The following is a 13,617-nucleotide window of genomic DNA, read 5'->3' on the forward strand; positions in this document are numbered from 1 at the left end:
AAAGCATCTCACCTTCTTCCTTCCAATTTAGTAGCTTTTTACCTACGTGTCTTTTCCTTTTCAGTCATTCCTTGACTGCCTGTTTCCCACGTTGACCTTTAACTGTAATGAGATGTGACGTGACCCTGAAGGAAGCGCACAGGTGAAACACAGTGAGGTCGGGGCGGGGGGCCGGGGGCTGCGGCCCACCCCACCCTGCTGTCTGCACGCTACAAGGGCAAGGAGGAATGTGTCGTTTGCACACCACAGCTTCATTAATGTAATTTTAAGGCCAATTAAACTGATTTTATTCAGGGTAAGTCTACATTAAATTACAATGTCAACAATCAAGAGATAACGAACTTAAAGTCTAAGAAGTAGAATCTATCTGGTCTCTTATCGACCACCTGTTACTGAACTCACAAATGAAAATTTACAAATATAGAAATAAGGATGATACTTAAAGAGTGAGGATTTTCATATGGAAACCCATAAGATGTCATATCTTAAACACACATGTTTCAAAAAGGGAGAATCTTTTAATAATTTAGCACAAAAATCAAATTATATAAACTTGGTATATTCCAGAAAATATTGCTTTCAACAGTTACACCATGATCAAAATCCCTTTGGTAGCTTTTAATCAGAACGAAGCACGCTGTCCTGTAGAATATAAAGCACTCGTAAATGTTCTCAGGAAAGTGTCTTTGTTTAGTTACCACACGGACGTCACCGTCCGCTACTCGGCCTCAGCTGCGCACACACAACGCGAAAGCAGGTGCCACCGAGCTCACCCCTGCCCACAATGTCAAGTCTCCTCCGAAACGTTTACAGTGGTTACAGCAGAGGACAGCCACCCTGCCCAGGGCCGTGAAAACAAAACCAAACTTTATTGTCACAATCGTACAAACACTGCAATTAGAAAAAATCAAACAGCAGTTCCCCAATGCAGAGAACGGGGCTGCTAGACTCTATCTTAGAACAGCAAACACACACACACTGCCCCCCTCTAAACCCTCAAACAGAAAATCCACAAGGGACGCAGTGGAAGTAAAGTGAAGGTGCTGATGGGCTCGCGGCATCACACACGTCGGACGTGGCGTCCTCTTGGCGCATCAGAGGTCTCGCCAAGGAGCCCCATCCTGAAAACCAGTCCTCAGAGGCTAACCCTTGCTGAAAGACCTGGAACAGATGCTACTATCCGGGCTGCATAATCGACCAGCCAGCTTTAACACTGACTGTTTCTCCCTAATGTTCACCAGTAAGGGTTCTTGTTTTGGGTCTAAGAGCTTGTGTCCCTGCAGCTACAGAAGGGCAGCACAGAGGGTCTCACACACACACCCCGAACATCAGCTTCTGCCATGAGAACACCGCTTACAAAGGAGCCTCTTTTAAGAAACCAGTATCTGCTTGTCCGACCTCAGAGTCACTCTGCAGAGCCACGGAACCATCCAGACGCCTAAAAGAACAGGAGGAGGAACTGGAGGGAAGGTACACAAGCCATTTGCAAACCCTTGAGCCTGTGGAGGAGGATCCAAGGACCCCCCCCTCTTCCTGCTAGGCCCGAAGCAGCCACGCTGCTAAGTCCCAGAAGGTCCTGGAAGCAGCACAGAAGTGTTTCTGCCCTAAGGATACATTCTAGTGTCTCATGGGAGGAGCCGCCACGAGCCTCAGGCCACGTAGCGGTACTGGTTGGGACTGTCCTGGTCTCTCTCCATGTAGTCTCTGTCTATGAGAGATTCGATTCTCTTTTTCAAATCTCCAGGCTGGAAAAGAAGAACAAAAGCCCCAATTACAGTGGCGTTAAATTTACAGCCATAGGGGAATGTAAGATACCACGCTCGAAGCACGGGATTACAGTTATGTGCATATGCCACATATCAACACACCCATCTACAAAGAAGTGTTTATAATCAGAAGCCAATTATAAAACGCCAAAACAAAACTCCCTGCTTCCAAAGACAATGTTAACGTCGCATCATGAGCAAAGGGCTTCCTTCCATGTGGCAGGCCTCCGAGCAGGGCTGCCCGTTGGGGGTGTGAGGCCGTGAACGGTGAGCACGGCACCGAGGTCGCTGCGCACGACAGCCTGGCGGCGCCTGCCCGGGGCGTGTCCTTCCTTTGTGAGGACGATGCCCCCGATGCCGCCTGCCGTCACCGTGTGCTACTACACATGCTCCGGGTGGGCAGTGCCCGTGGGGAGGGGACGCACCGGGCACGTCTGCGCGGTCGCCTCCGAGCCCGAGCGGACCCTCCACCCCAAGTGATGGGCCGATACCAGCACCTGTCGGAGCAGAGCTGGCGCTTCCGCAGCCTCTGTTGAACCGCTGGGCCCCTCCTGTGCAGGGGCAGGGACTCCGGCCCCGCGGGGTGCAGAGCATGGCGGGGCACAGGACTCCCTGGGGACAGCAGGGCCCGCTGGCCCGTCCAGTGTCCGTCCACTCCCCGGTCCGCCTGGGCTGGACGACACGGCCTCAGAGAACTTCTGCCCAGGAGCACAGGCGGTCCTGGGACGCCTGCCGGAAGGCTTTAGGGCAGACGTCCTCGGGCAGAGGCAACGTGACAACAGCGGGAGGAGAGCGAGCCGGGCCCCAGCGTCCCTGCCGCGGTGACCGGGGGTCAGGCGGAGCCCCACTCTCACACACACACGGAGATTTCTGTAGTGTGTGACCAGCTATAACGGAGGACAGATGGTCCGATGCTAAAGGTCGTGAGACTCGTATGCGCTTTGCCAAGGGTGTACCCGGTGCTGCGACTTAATCAAGCTGACACCCACTCACCTTGACGGGAAACTTCAGCTGATTATACAATTCGGAAACAAGCAGGTTGTGGCCCAGCGTCTTTCTCATCTTCATTATCCTGACGATGGCGGCGTCGATCTGGTACTGCCGGTCCTGGAACACGCGCTCTGTGGTGCTGACCTGCTCTTCAACCTGCACAGGAGAAGCCGATGCCAGAGGGTATTTCAGTGCCAATTATCTCCGACTGTGGAGTCTGGTGAGAACCTTCTGTTGAAAGAAAGGCCGCACTGCGGGTGGATCGTGTTCTGTGCTGCAGTTTTGTTCTAGTAAAACCGTTTAACTTCAGGACCAAAATAAGTCAATTTATAGGAATAGGTACATTAATTAAAAGACTTTGGGTGCTGTCTATGAAATAGATCAACAGAACTTGTAGAACAGAAATGAGAAACTGCCCCATAATATGTGAATCTGATTATAATAAAGGTGACAGTTCCAATAGGTTATCAGAGAATCAACTCACTTTTTAAAGTAGGGAGGGTGGTTACAATGTTTTCTGATACTAAAATAATTTCTACACTGCTCAGAGAAAGATTTAAATGTATAAACTACTAGAAAAATAGAGGTAAATGTTTTTAAAATTTGGGTTAGAGGAAGGTCTTTCTTAGGATGACCCCCAAGTCAGAAACTGTGGAAGAAAAGACTCTACTTCCCACTATAGTCATGTGGGAAACGCTCTCAGAACGACAAAATCATAATCATGTGCACAAAAGACAAAGGTTAATCTCCTCAATATAAACAGGATACCCACAAGTCAGAGGTGGAATATTACAATAAATGTACCAGTGACTCGAATTCAAGCGATGAATTAAAAAGAGAAAAATGCAAATGGCAACCCATGAGAGAGCAGGACCAACAGCTATGAAGGCTTACAGGCGCTTGGCCGAGAGTCTGAAGCAAGCGTTCTCACTGCGATCTCACACCCTGAGATGGTGTTGCACTTACTTTAAAAGATGAAGAGCTGAGGACTAGAAAGTTACCTGCTTCATACGAGCTCCTAAATGGCAAAAAGATGCTCAGAGGGACCAAAGGAAGTCACACTAACATGGCAATGAACTATTTCCGTGCCTGAGAACGGGGTGGGCAACGGCAGGGGGCGGGGGTCAGGACCCCCGTAAGCCAGAGACTGGAATCTGGCTGAGGGGTCAAATCAACAAAGTTCACGTTCTCTGACCCAGCGATTCCAGGGCAAGGAGTTTATACTCAAGAAACAACCCAGCCAGGGAAACAGGAATGTTTTGTACAGGATGGTTAGCATAACCCTATTTCCAGGAATGGAAACATCCTGACTGCCTTTCAGCAAGGGCACTGCCAGGCCCTGCAGATGGGCCCCCACGGATTCGAGCCACAGAACGGATGTTCGGTGGCAGAAGCTGATGTTCGGTGTGTGTGTGTGAGATCCTCTGCACCCTTAAAAACCAAGTCCTGACATGGAAAGAGGCCCAGGGTGAAGAAGAGGAACAGCTTACAAAATGGTGCATGTAAATGGCACGTGGAGCGATCCCATTAAGACAAGTTTACACATGTACATCAGAGAAAAAAGCTGCCTGCAAAAAAGAGGCAAACTCAAGTGGCAGGAGAGGTCACCTCTGGAGGAAAGAGGTGACAGACAGGCCCACTTGGGAATTATAACTCTAGAATCTTACACCCTTTAGTCACTCTGGTATAAATTCCTAATAGTAAGAAAGATGGAACACAGGCTATGTGCGTTAAACCTTTAACAGATACGTCGAATTACCCACTAAAAACGCTGTGCCAATCCAAACATCTCTTAAAAAATAAAAACATAAAAATTCCCGTTTTCTCATAGTCTTGCCAACTCCAGCTACTATCAAACTTTTAAACATTTCCCAAATTGATAGCCAAAAAATAGAATATTATTTTAATTTGAATTGAAAATATTACTGATGAGAGTAAATACTTTTCACGTATTTTTTGGTCCATTTCTTTTGCACTATCTGAACATACTTCCCCCTGGGCAACACCGAGCTCCTCCGGGGAAGGGCAGCAGGCCTCAGTCCCGCTGCAGGTGTAGGAGCGTCTATGAGGCCACCTCAGACCTTCAGAGCTGCCCGTGCATCATCTGGACTACCTCCCTCCCCACAAGGCCCTGCCTCGCTCATCCACACATACAAGGGGGCGGCTGACACCTGCTCTGTAGGTGGGCACCAGGGTGCGCCTGCCTGCCTGGCCCGCACGCTGACCACAGCCCTGCGGTGCCAGGGCTTCTGCATCAGGAAGGCCCGAGGGCAGGTTCAGAACCTGCTCTGGACACGTGACACTCGAGAGCCTGATCAAAGCTACAGACGCTCCACCTGTACATGGATCCCAGAGGCGCTGCCAGTGGGTCCACGACTCCCAGGACCCTCACCACTTCCACCCCAGGACCTGGTGGAGGCGAGGCTGAGAGAATGGCTGAGTGCTGTGCAGAAATCCAAGAGACAAGTCACCAGGTTTTAGAAATGACGTGCTCTCCACGCTAACGGCATGCGGTCTAGGAAGATCTGATTTATCCACCACTTCTGTGAATAGGAACCATAACTGTTAAATGCATTTCTTTCTGATTTTTGCTCCTGTCGTGAGTATAAAAGTAATGAAAAGTTACGTTAAAATAAGCACTCTCATAGACGTGACTATGTAATTAGACACTTCAGAATATGCTCTGGAACCCTACAGTCGAGAAATTACTCTAAAGCCAGTGATTCCCTGGCGAATGCCGTGTAACAAGAAGAGAAAGTGGATACGTACGGTTTCCTTCATCTGAATTTGATTGATCTTGATCCGAAACAGCTTGTGCTTGAATTCTCCATTGAAGATGAATTTGTCTCCGTCTTCGACCTCCCTTCCTTTGGGGCTTTTGATCAGGACGCGCGCTTTCCCGCAGGCCAGGGACTGCAACGTCCTCCGCAGCTCGCCGTCCTCTGAGCGGGAGAACGTGCGCAGGTCAGGACCCCGAGCAGCCAGGACCTCGGGGGCGACCCGCAGAGCCTGCGTCTCCACCTCCTCTTCCCCAGAAGCCGCCCGCTGCTGCGGAGGCGTGCCTACCTATGCCAGTGGCCATCTTCACGTCCTCAAAGCTGAATCCGTCCCCTTGGTTGAACAAGAGAAGCACCAGCGTCTGGAAGAGCGACACCTGGAGCTCCTTCTTTCCCTTGAAGAGGAGACAGCCACGTGGGAAGCTGTGTTTGCACGCTCCGCAGACCTTTTTAACAGGCTAATCTTTGCTCTCAAACTTTGTGTGCGCGGGGAATGGTAAGAAATTACTAACTAAACACCAAATAAGAAGAAATTAAGTTACTAGTCATACAAGAATAAAATGACTCAGGATTGCACTTAATTCTTCTCTTGAAACCCTCCGGACAGAGCACGAGAAGGCACGGTGACGAGGCCTGGATGGAGGGGAAGCTGGCAGGAGGCGCGGCCGATACCGCATGGAGAGAACAAGGACCACCGGGAACAGGCGCACACGCCACACCTCGCTCGACTGCAGGTCTGGGGGTCTGTCGGCTCCCTTTCCAAGCACCTGCTCCTTCCGTGCCCGTGTCCCATGTCGGTGACTCAGTATTTCAAACCCTCCACCAGAAAAGGATTAGGACTTGCTGAAGGCTCACATGACAGTTAGCATTTTCTTGGCAATGAAGTACTTTTAAATTAAGGTATATAATGGCTTCTCAGACGTAGCGCTGTCACACACTCAAAGCCATGTGACCCGCCTTATCACGATACTCCCTCCACTGCAGCAGCTGACAAGGGCCCCACCTCCTATCACCCAGCCCCTGCCACGGACACTCGCCACGTGGTCACTGTGGGGAGGGGCACCCCGTGCAAGCGCCTCCTCTGGGCCCAGCCGGGGGTGTGGACAGTAAAGGGACCGTGGGATTTAACTCTCACGACACCTTAAAGAACCGTATGTGAGGGCTTCCCTGGTGGCGCAGTGGTTAAGAGTCCGCCTGCCAATGCAGGGGACACGGGTTCGAGGCCTGGTCCGGGAAGATCCCACATGCCACGGAGCAACTAAGCCTGTGCGCCACAACTACTGAGCCTGCGCTCTAGAGCCCGCAAGCCACAACTACTGAACCAACGAGCCACAACTACTGAAGCCCGCGCGCCTAGAGCCCGTCCTCCACAACAAGAGAATCCACCGCAATGAGAAGCCCGCGCACCGCAACGAAGAGTAGTCCCCGCTCGCCGCAACTAGAGAAAGCCCGCGCGCAGCAACGAAGACCCAACGCAGCCAAAAATGAAACAAATAAATCAATTTATTAAAAAAAAAAAGAAAAAGCAAGAACTATAGGTAGTGTGTGTGGTGTTGTGTATATGACCCTGTACGATAACACACGATGAAATGCGTACAGATAATTTATGTGTAATTGTACATATGTGCACATATAATTCATATGAAAACCCACAGTTAACGTAGTACGACTGCAAAACAGTAATTCCCTAATTTTTTGGCTCAGTATACATAATTGAATTTTGTTTACAAAATGGAAGTTAAGTTCGAGTATGGGCTGTTTTGTGACACGCTTCTTTCATTTATCAATACGTTGTATGCATTTTCCCTTCCTAAATTATCACTTTTAATAACAGCACTGAAACGAATATTCTTATTCATTAATCTGTGAGAATGTTTTATTAAGCTGAATTCCCAGAGTTGGAACCACTCGCAACAAAGCCCGTGGTCTCAGGCTCTGAGACGCAGCACCGCATTGCCCTCTGCGGAGCTCACGGCTCCTTCCAGCAGTGCGGGAGGCTGCCGTTCTTTTCCTTTTAGACTCTATCAGTTTCCTAGTCAAAGAGTGGCGCTTTATTGTTTTTAACCTGTAACCCTTCGACTGGCAGAGAAGTGGACACGTTCTCATGGATAGTGATGTTTCAGTCTCACTTTTATGAACTGCCTCTTCACAGCCTTAGCTCTATTTTTAATTAGGTAAATGCTTTTCTATTCTAATTAATTTTTATTGATTAGAATAGTAATCTTTCGACTGTTTCCTTTTACTGACCTTTGAAATGCCAGTGTTGAGTTATATTGAATAACGGCTTCCTTTCTTTGCTACCAAAGTTCAATCACAATCAAAAAATATTCTATTAACATACTTAAGAAAAATAAAAAGTGGAGGAGACACAGGACTTACCTCTTTAAACTCTGCTTTCAACACGGCGTGACCCAGTGTAGTTTGCCACTGAAGCTTTCGACCGCTGTGCTTTCCAAGATAAAACGTCTTGAATACTTCCTGAAGTTTAATCATCTGTCAAGCCAAGAAAACAACAAATTTAATTATGCTAAACACCTTTAACCTGAAGAACCACATACTGTGCAGTGTTCACGGCTGAATGAAAAGTCAGTTCTGTGTTTTGACAGCTGCCGCCACCTGCTCGGGCCCTGAGGCTGCCGCGATTTCAATGGTACTTTCTGGGAGGGCTCCTGACACCGTCCAGCCCCCGCTGGGTGTGCGGCCGGGACCTCCCTCCTGAGCCCCCGCAGGCTTTCTCGGCCCCTCCCGCAGCCTCTGCGCCCAGGAGCCCGCGGCTCTCATCAGGCTTCATCTGGTGAGACGACCCCTCTCAACAGCTTCCCTCTGCAGCCTCCCCCTGCCCCCGGGCGCCCGAGACCCTCATCATGAGGATTCCTGTCTCCAACTGGCGACCATGCCTCCTGGGTCTTTTCGGGTTTGTCTTCTCGCCCTGGGGCCCCAGGGCTCGTACTCCACTCGGCCCTGGCAGTGTCACCAGCCGAGGCCCAGTTCCTAGGAGAGGGCTCAGTTCTCCCCTGGGCCCGGGCCTCCCCACTTCATGGCGCGCACCTCCTCATCCCAGCCCTCTGCCAGGTCCGCAGCTGCTCCGCCGGCACTGTCACCAGCCCTCTGGACGGGGTGCTAAGGGAGCGGGACCTGGGCTGCCTCTGCGCTACTGCAAAGCAGGTGCCGAGGGATGAGGGCCTGGGCCCTCTGTCGGGAAGGCCTGCCAGCCTCGCGGCTGCCTGGCAACTCCTCTTCATGTTTCCAAACTCAGCTCCTAGTCACCCCACGGACCCATGACCCATCTTCAATACATCAAGTCCCAGGCATGATGTCACTGCATTTCTAAGTATTTCAGAACACAGCTAACAGACAAGGGCTCTTCTAGAAAACGGGTCTACTGTACCATCTCACACCTAAAAAAAAGTCAACAGTGTGATGAACCTTCCAATGCAGACCTCTCCTAAAATTACTTCCTGGAGATTAATTCCCAGGAGTGGAAATAATAATAATGATTATAATAAGGTAGCAGCAGCTAACACTGGGTGCTTACTAGCTAGTTACCGTTCTAGGCTCAACAAAGATCAAAGACCTAAATATAAGAGTTAAAACTATAAAGCTCTTAGAAGAAAACATAGGCACAAATTTTCATGACCTTGGATTTGGCAATAGTTTTTTAGATACGACCAAAAGTACAAGTAACAGCAGAAAAAAATAGATTAAGTGGACTTCATCAAAATTAAAAACTTTTATGCAGAGGACACTATCAAGAAAATAAAAAGACAACTCACAGAAGATATTTGCAAGTCACATGTCTGATAAGGATCTAATGTCTGGAACACAGAAAGAACTCTCACCACTTAACAGACAGAAAACACAATTAAAAAATGGGCAAAGGACTTGAATAGACAATTCTTCAAAGAAGGTCTACAAATAGCCAATAAGCACATGAAAAGATGCTCAACATCATCAGTCAACAGGCAAAAGTAAGTCTAACCAAAATGAGATACTGATTCATACCCACTAAGATGGCTACCATAAAAAATGAAAAATAATAAATGTTGGTGAGGAGGTGTGGAAACTGGAACCCCTGTGAGTTGCTGATAGGAACATAAAATGGCGTAGGTGCTATGAAAAATGGTGGTAGTTCGTCAAAAAGTTGAACAATTATCACACGAACCAGCAATTCTACTCCTAGGGATAGACCCCAAAAAGCCGACAACGGGTAATCAAACACGGCACACTCGTGTTCACAGCAGCATCATTCACGACAGTCAGAAGGTGGAAATAGCCCACATGCCCATCGATGGATGGATAAACGAGTGTGGTCCATGTACCCGATGGAGCGTTATTCAGCCTTAAATAGGCATGAAGATGCCACACGCGACCGCGTGGATGAACCCTGAGGACATGATGCTTAGTGAGAGAAGCCCAACCCAAAAGGCCACACAATGTACGATCTCATTTACAGCATTTATAGCAAACGTCCAGAACAAGCAGATCAGTGGTTGCCTAGGTCTGGGGCGGTGTGTGTGTGTGTGTGTGTGTGTGTGTGTGTGTGTGTGTGTGTGTGTGTGTGTGTGTGTGTGTGTGTGTGTGTGTGTGTAGTGGGGGGGGGATGGAGGGATGGGAGGGACTGCATACTGGGTCAGGGCTTCTGTTTGGGATGATGAAAAAGTTCTGAACTTTCCATAACTTAATGCCACTGAGCTGTACACAAAACTGTAGGTGTATTTTACCAAGTACGAGTATTTGGTTAGCCCCAAACACCTTTTGCTAGAAGACCAAGGCTCTCAAGAGTGCAGGGGTACGTGTTGAAGCACAGGAGCTAGAAGAGCCCCCGCAAGCCAAAGGTGGGGTAATCTCAGCATCAAATAGGTAAGAATCCAGGAGTGCACACTGACAGAGACAGAGGAAAAATAAGTAAATTCGTGGGGCAGAGGGGAAGGCTCGTGCTTGGAAGAGGACGCCGACTTCTCAACAGAGAGAAACAGGAGATGGGACGGGATCACTGCTCGTAAGGTGAGCATGGACCCGGGCAAGTGAGTCTGACGGGGATTAAGAGGTTCACATCGTCCTCGAATTCTCCCCGCAAGTTACTTGATAACTACAAACCGGCTGCCATCTTAACCAGGTGAGCACAGGCATCGTCATCACCAGGGGCAAAGGAACAGTGTGCGGCCCTGGCCCAGGGACCGAGAAGCCCGTGGCGGGACCTGCACGGTCGGCGTCTAACCCACCAGCAAGCCGGGAGCCTGCGAGAGCCGCCTGCAGTTCCAAAAGGGCTGCGTCGTGAGGGAGAAGGACGGGGGTGCTGCTGCCCCCGCTGAAGGGGACTGCAGACACGGTCGCGGGCGACGTGGGGGCCTGGGCTGGGCCTGACAACCAGAGAAAGCGCCACGCAGGACGCAGCTGGGACACTGACAAAATCGGAATATGGCGACATGCAGGATGGGGGCGGCACATCCACGTCAACTCTCTGCACTGGACAGTGTCCTCCGGCTCTACTCCCAGGAAATCCCCACTAACGTACTGTGGCTAAAGGACATGATGCAACCTACTCTCAAATGGATCAGGAAACAACGCACATTATGGGGGGTGTGATGGGCTCACCTGGTGGTGCTAGGGAGCGGGGGAGGGTACTGGGAACTCTGAACCGTTCTTGCAAATTCCTCTAAGCCTGAATTGTTTGGGTTTTTTTTTTTGAATTTTTGAATTTTATTTTATTTATTTTTATACAGCAGGTTCTTATTAGTTATCCATTTTATACACATCAGTGTATACATGTCAATCCCAATCTCCCAGTTCATCACACCCCCCCCAACCCCCCGCCACTTTCCCCCCTTGGTGTCCATACGTTTGTTCTCTACATCTGTGTCTATTTCTGCCCTGCAAACTGGTTCATCTGTACCATTTTTCTAGGTTCCACATATATGCGTTAACATACGATATTTGTTTTTCTCTTTCTGACTTACTTCACTCTGCATGACAGTCTCTAGATCCATCCACGTCTCTACAAATGACCCAATTTCGTTCCTTTTTATGGCTGAATAATATTCCATTGTATACATGTACCGCATCTTCTTTATCCATTCGTCTGTCGATGGGCATTTAGGTTGCTTCCATGCCATGGCTATTGTAAATAGTGCTGCAATGAACATTGGGGTGCATGTGTCTTTTTGAATTATCGTTTTCTCTGGGTATATGCCCAGTAGTGGGATTGCTGGGTCATATGGTAGGTCTATTTTTATTTTTTTAAGGAACCTCCATACTGTTCTCCATAGTGACTGTATCGATTTACATTCCCACCAACAGTGCAAGAGGGTTCCCTTTTCTCCACACCCTCTCCAGCATTTGTTTGTTGATTTTCTGATGGTGCCCATTCTAACTGGTGTGAGGTGATACCTCATTGTAGTTTTGATTTGCATTTCTCTAATAATTAGTGATGTTGAGCAGCTTTTCATGTGCTTCTTGGCCATCTGTATGTCTTCTTTGGAGAAATGTCTATTTAGGTCTTCTGCCCATTTTCTGATTGGGTTGTTTTTTTAATATTGAGCTGTTTATATATTTTGGAGATTAATCCTTTGTCCATTGATTCGTTTGCAAATATTTTCTCCCATTCTGAGGGTTGTCTTTTCGTCTTGTTTGTAGTTTCCTTTGCTTTGCAAAAGCTTTTAAGTTTCATTAAGTCCCATTTGTTTATTTTGGTTTTTATTTCCATTATGCTAGGAGGTGGATCAAAAAAGATCTTGCTGTGATTTATGTCAAAGAGTGTTCTTCCTATGTTTTCCTCTAAGAGTTCTCTAGTGCCCGGTCTTACATTTAGGTCTCTAATCCATTTTGAGTTTACTTTTGTGTATGGTGTTAGGGAGTGTTCTAATTTCATTCTTTCACATGTAGCTGTCCAGTTTTCCCAGCACCACTTATTGAAGAGACTGTCTTTTCTCCATTGTATATCCTTGCCTCCTTTTGTCATAGATTAGTTGACCACAGGTGCGTGGGTTTATCTCTGGGCTTTCTATCCTGTTCCATTGATCTATATTTCTGTTCTTGTGCCAGCGCCATATTGTCTTGATTACTGTAACTTTGTAGTAGAGTCTGAGGTCAGGGAGTCTGATTCCTCTAGCTCCATTTTCTTCCCTCAAGATTGCTTTGGCTATTTGGGGTCTTTTGGGTCTCCATACAAATTTTAAGATTTTGTGTTCTAGTTCTGTAAAAAAATGCCACTGGTAATTTGTTAGGGATTGCACTGAATCTGTAGATTGCTTTGGGTAGTACAGTCATTTTCACAATATTGATTCTTTCAATCCAAGAACATGGCATATCTCTCCATCTGTTTGTGTCATCTTTGATTTCTTTCATCAGTGTCAGTCTTCTGAGTACAGGTCTTTTATCTCCTTAGGTAGGTTTATTCCTAGGTATTTTATTCTTTTTGTTGCAATGGTGAATGGGATTGTTTCCTTAATTTCTCTTTCTGATCTTTCATTGTTAGTATATAGGAATGCAAGAGATTTCTGTGCATTAATTTTGTATCCTGCAACCTTACCAAATTCACTGATTAGCTCTAGTAGTTTTCTGGTAGCATCTTTAGGATTCTCTAGGTATAGTATCACGTCATCTGCAAACAGTGACAGTTTTACTTCTTCTTTTCCAACTTGTATGCCTTTTCTTTTTCTTCTCTGATTGCCGTGGCTAGGACTTCCAAAACTATGTTGAATAATAGTGGCAACAGTGGACATCCTTGTCTTGTTCCTGATCTTAGAGGAAATGCTTTCAGTTTTTCACCATTGAGAATTATGTTGGCTGTGGGTTTGTCGTATATGGCCTTTATTATGTTGAGGTAGATTCCCTCTATGCCCACTTCCTGGAGAGTGTTTGTCATAAATGGGTGTTGAATTTTGTCAAAAGCTTTTTCTGCATCTATTGAGATGACCATAGGGTATTTATTCTTCAATTTGTTAATATGGTGTATCACTTGATTGATTTGCGTATATTGAAGAATCCTTGCATCCCTGGGATAAATCCCACTTGATCATGGTGTATGATCCTTTTAATGTGTTGTTGGATTCTGTTTGCTAGTATTTTGTTGAGGATTTTTGCAT

The 13,617-nt window shown here is 47.6% G+C and overlaps 1 protein-coding gene across 1 annotated transcript in view; it reads right to left on the minus strand.

Moving 5' to 3' along the window:
• Positions 1-263: 263 nt before the first annotated feature.
• CUL4A (cullin 4A) overlaps positions 264-13,617 on the minus strand; it is a 45,040-nt gene continuing 31,686 nt past the window's right edge. Inside the window, exons 16-20 of the mRNA XM_061170682.1 lie at positions 7,913-8,026; positions 5,823-5,928; positions 5,526-5,698; positions 2,760-2,912; positions 264-1,745 (exon numbers count right to left, since the gene is read on the minus strand). Coding sequence (XP_061026665.1) covers positions 1,650-1,745; positions 2,760-2,912; positions 5,526-5,698; positions 5,823-5,928; positions 7,913-8,026 — 642 coding nt within the window. The 3' untranslated portion in view covers positions 264-1,649. The remainder of the gene's footprint in view (positions 1,746-2,759; positions 2,913-5,525; positions 5,699-5,822; positions 5,929-7,912; positions 8,027-13,617) is intronic.

The sequence above is a fragment of the Eubalaena glacialis genome, chromosome 16, assembly GCF_028564815.1.
Source record: "Eubalaena glacialis isolate mEubGla1 chromosome 16, mEubGla1.1.hap2.+ XY, whole genome shotgun sequence".
Classification (NCBI taxonomy): Eukaryota; Metazoa; Chordata; class Mammalia; order Artiodactyla; family Balaenidae; genus Eubalaena; species Eubalaena glacialis.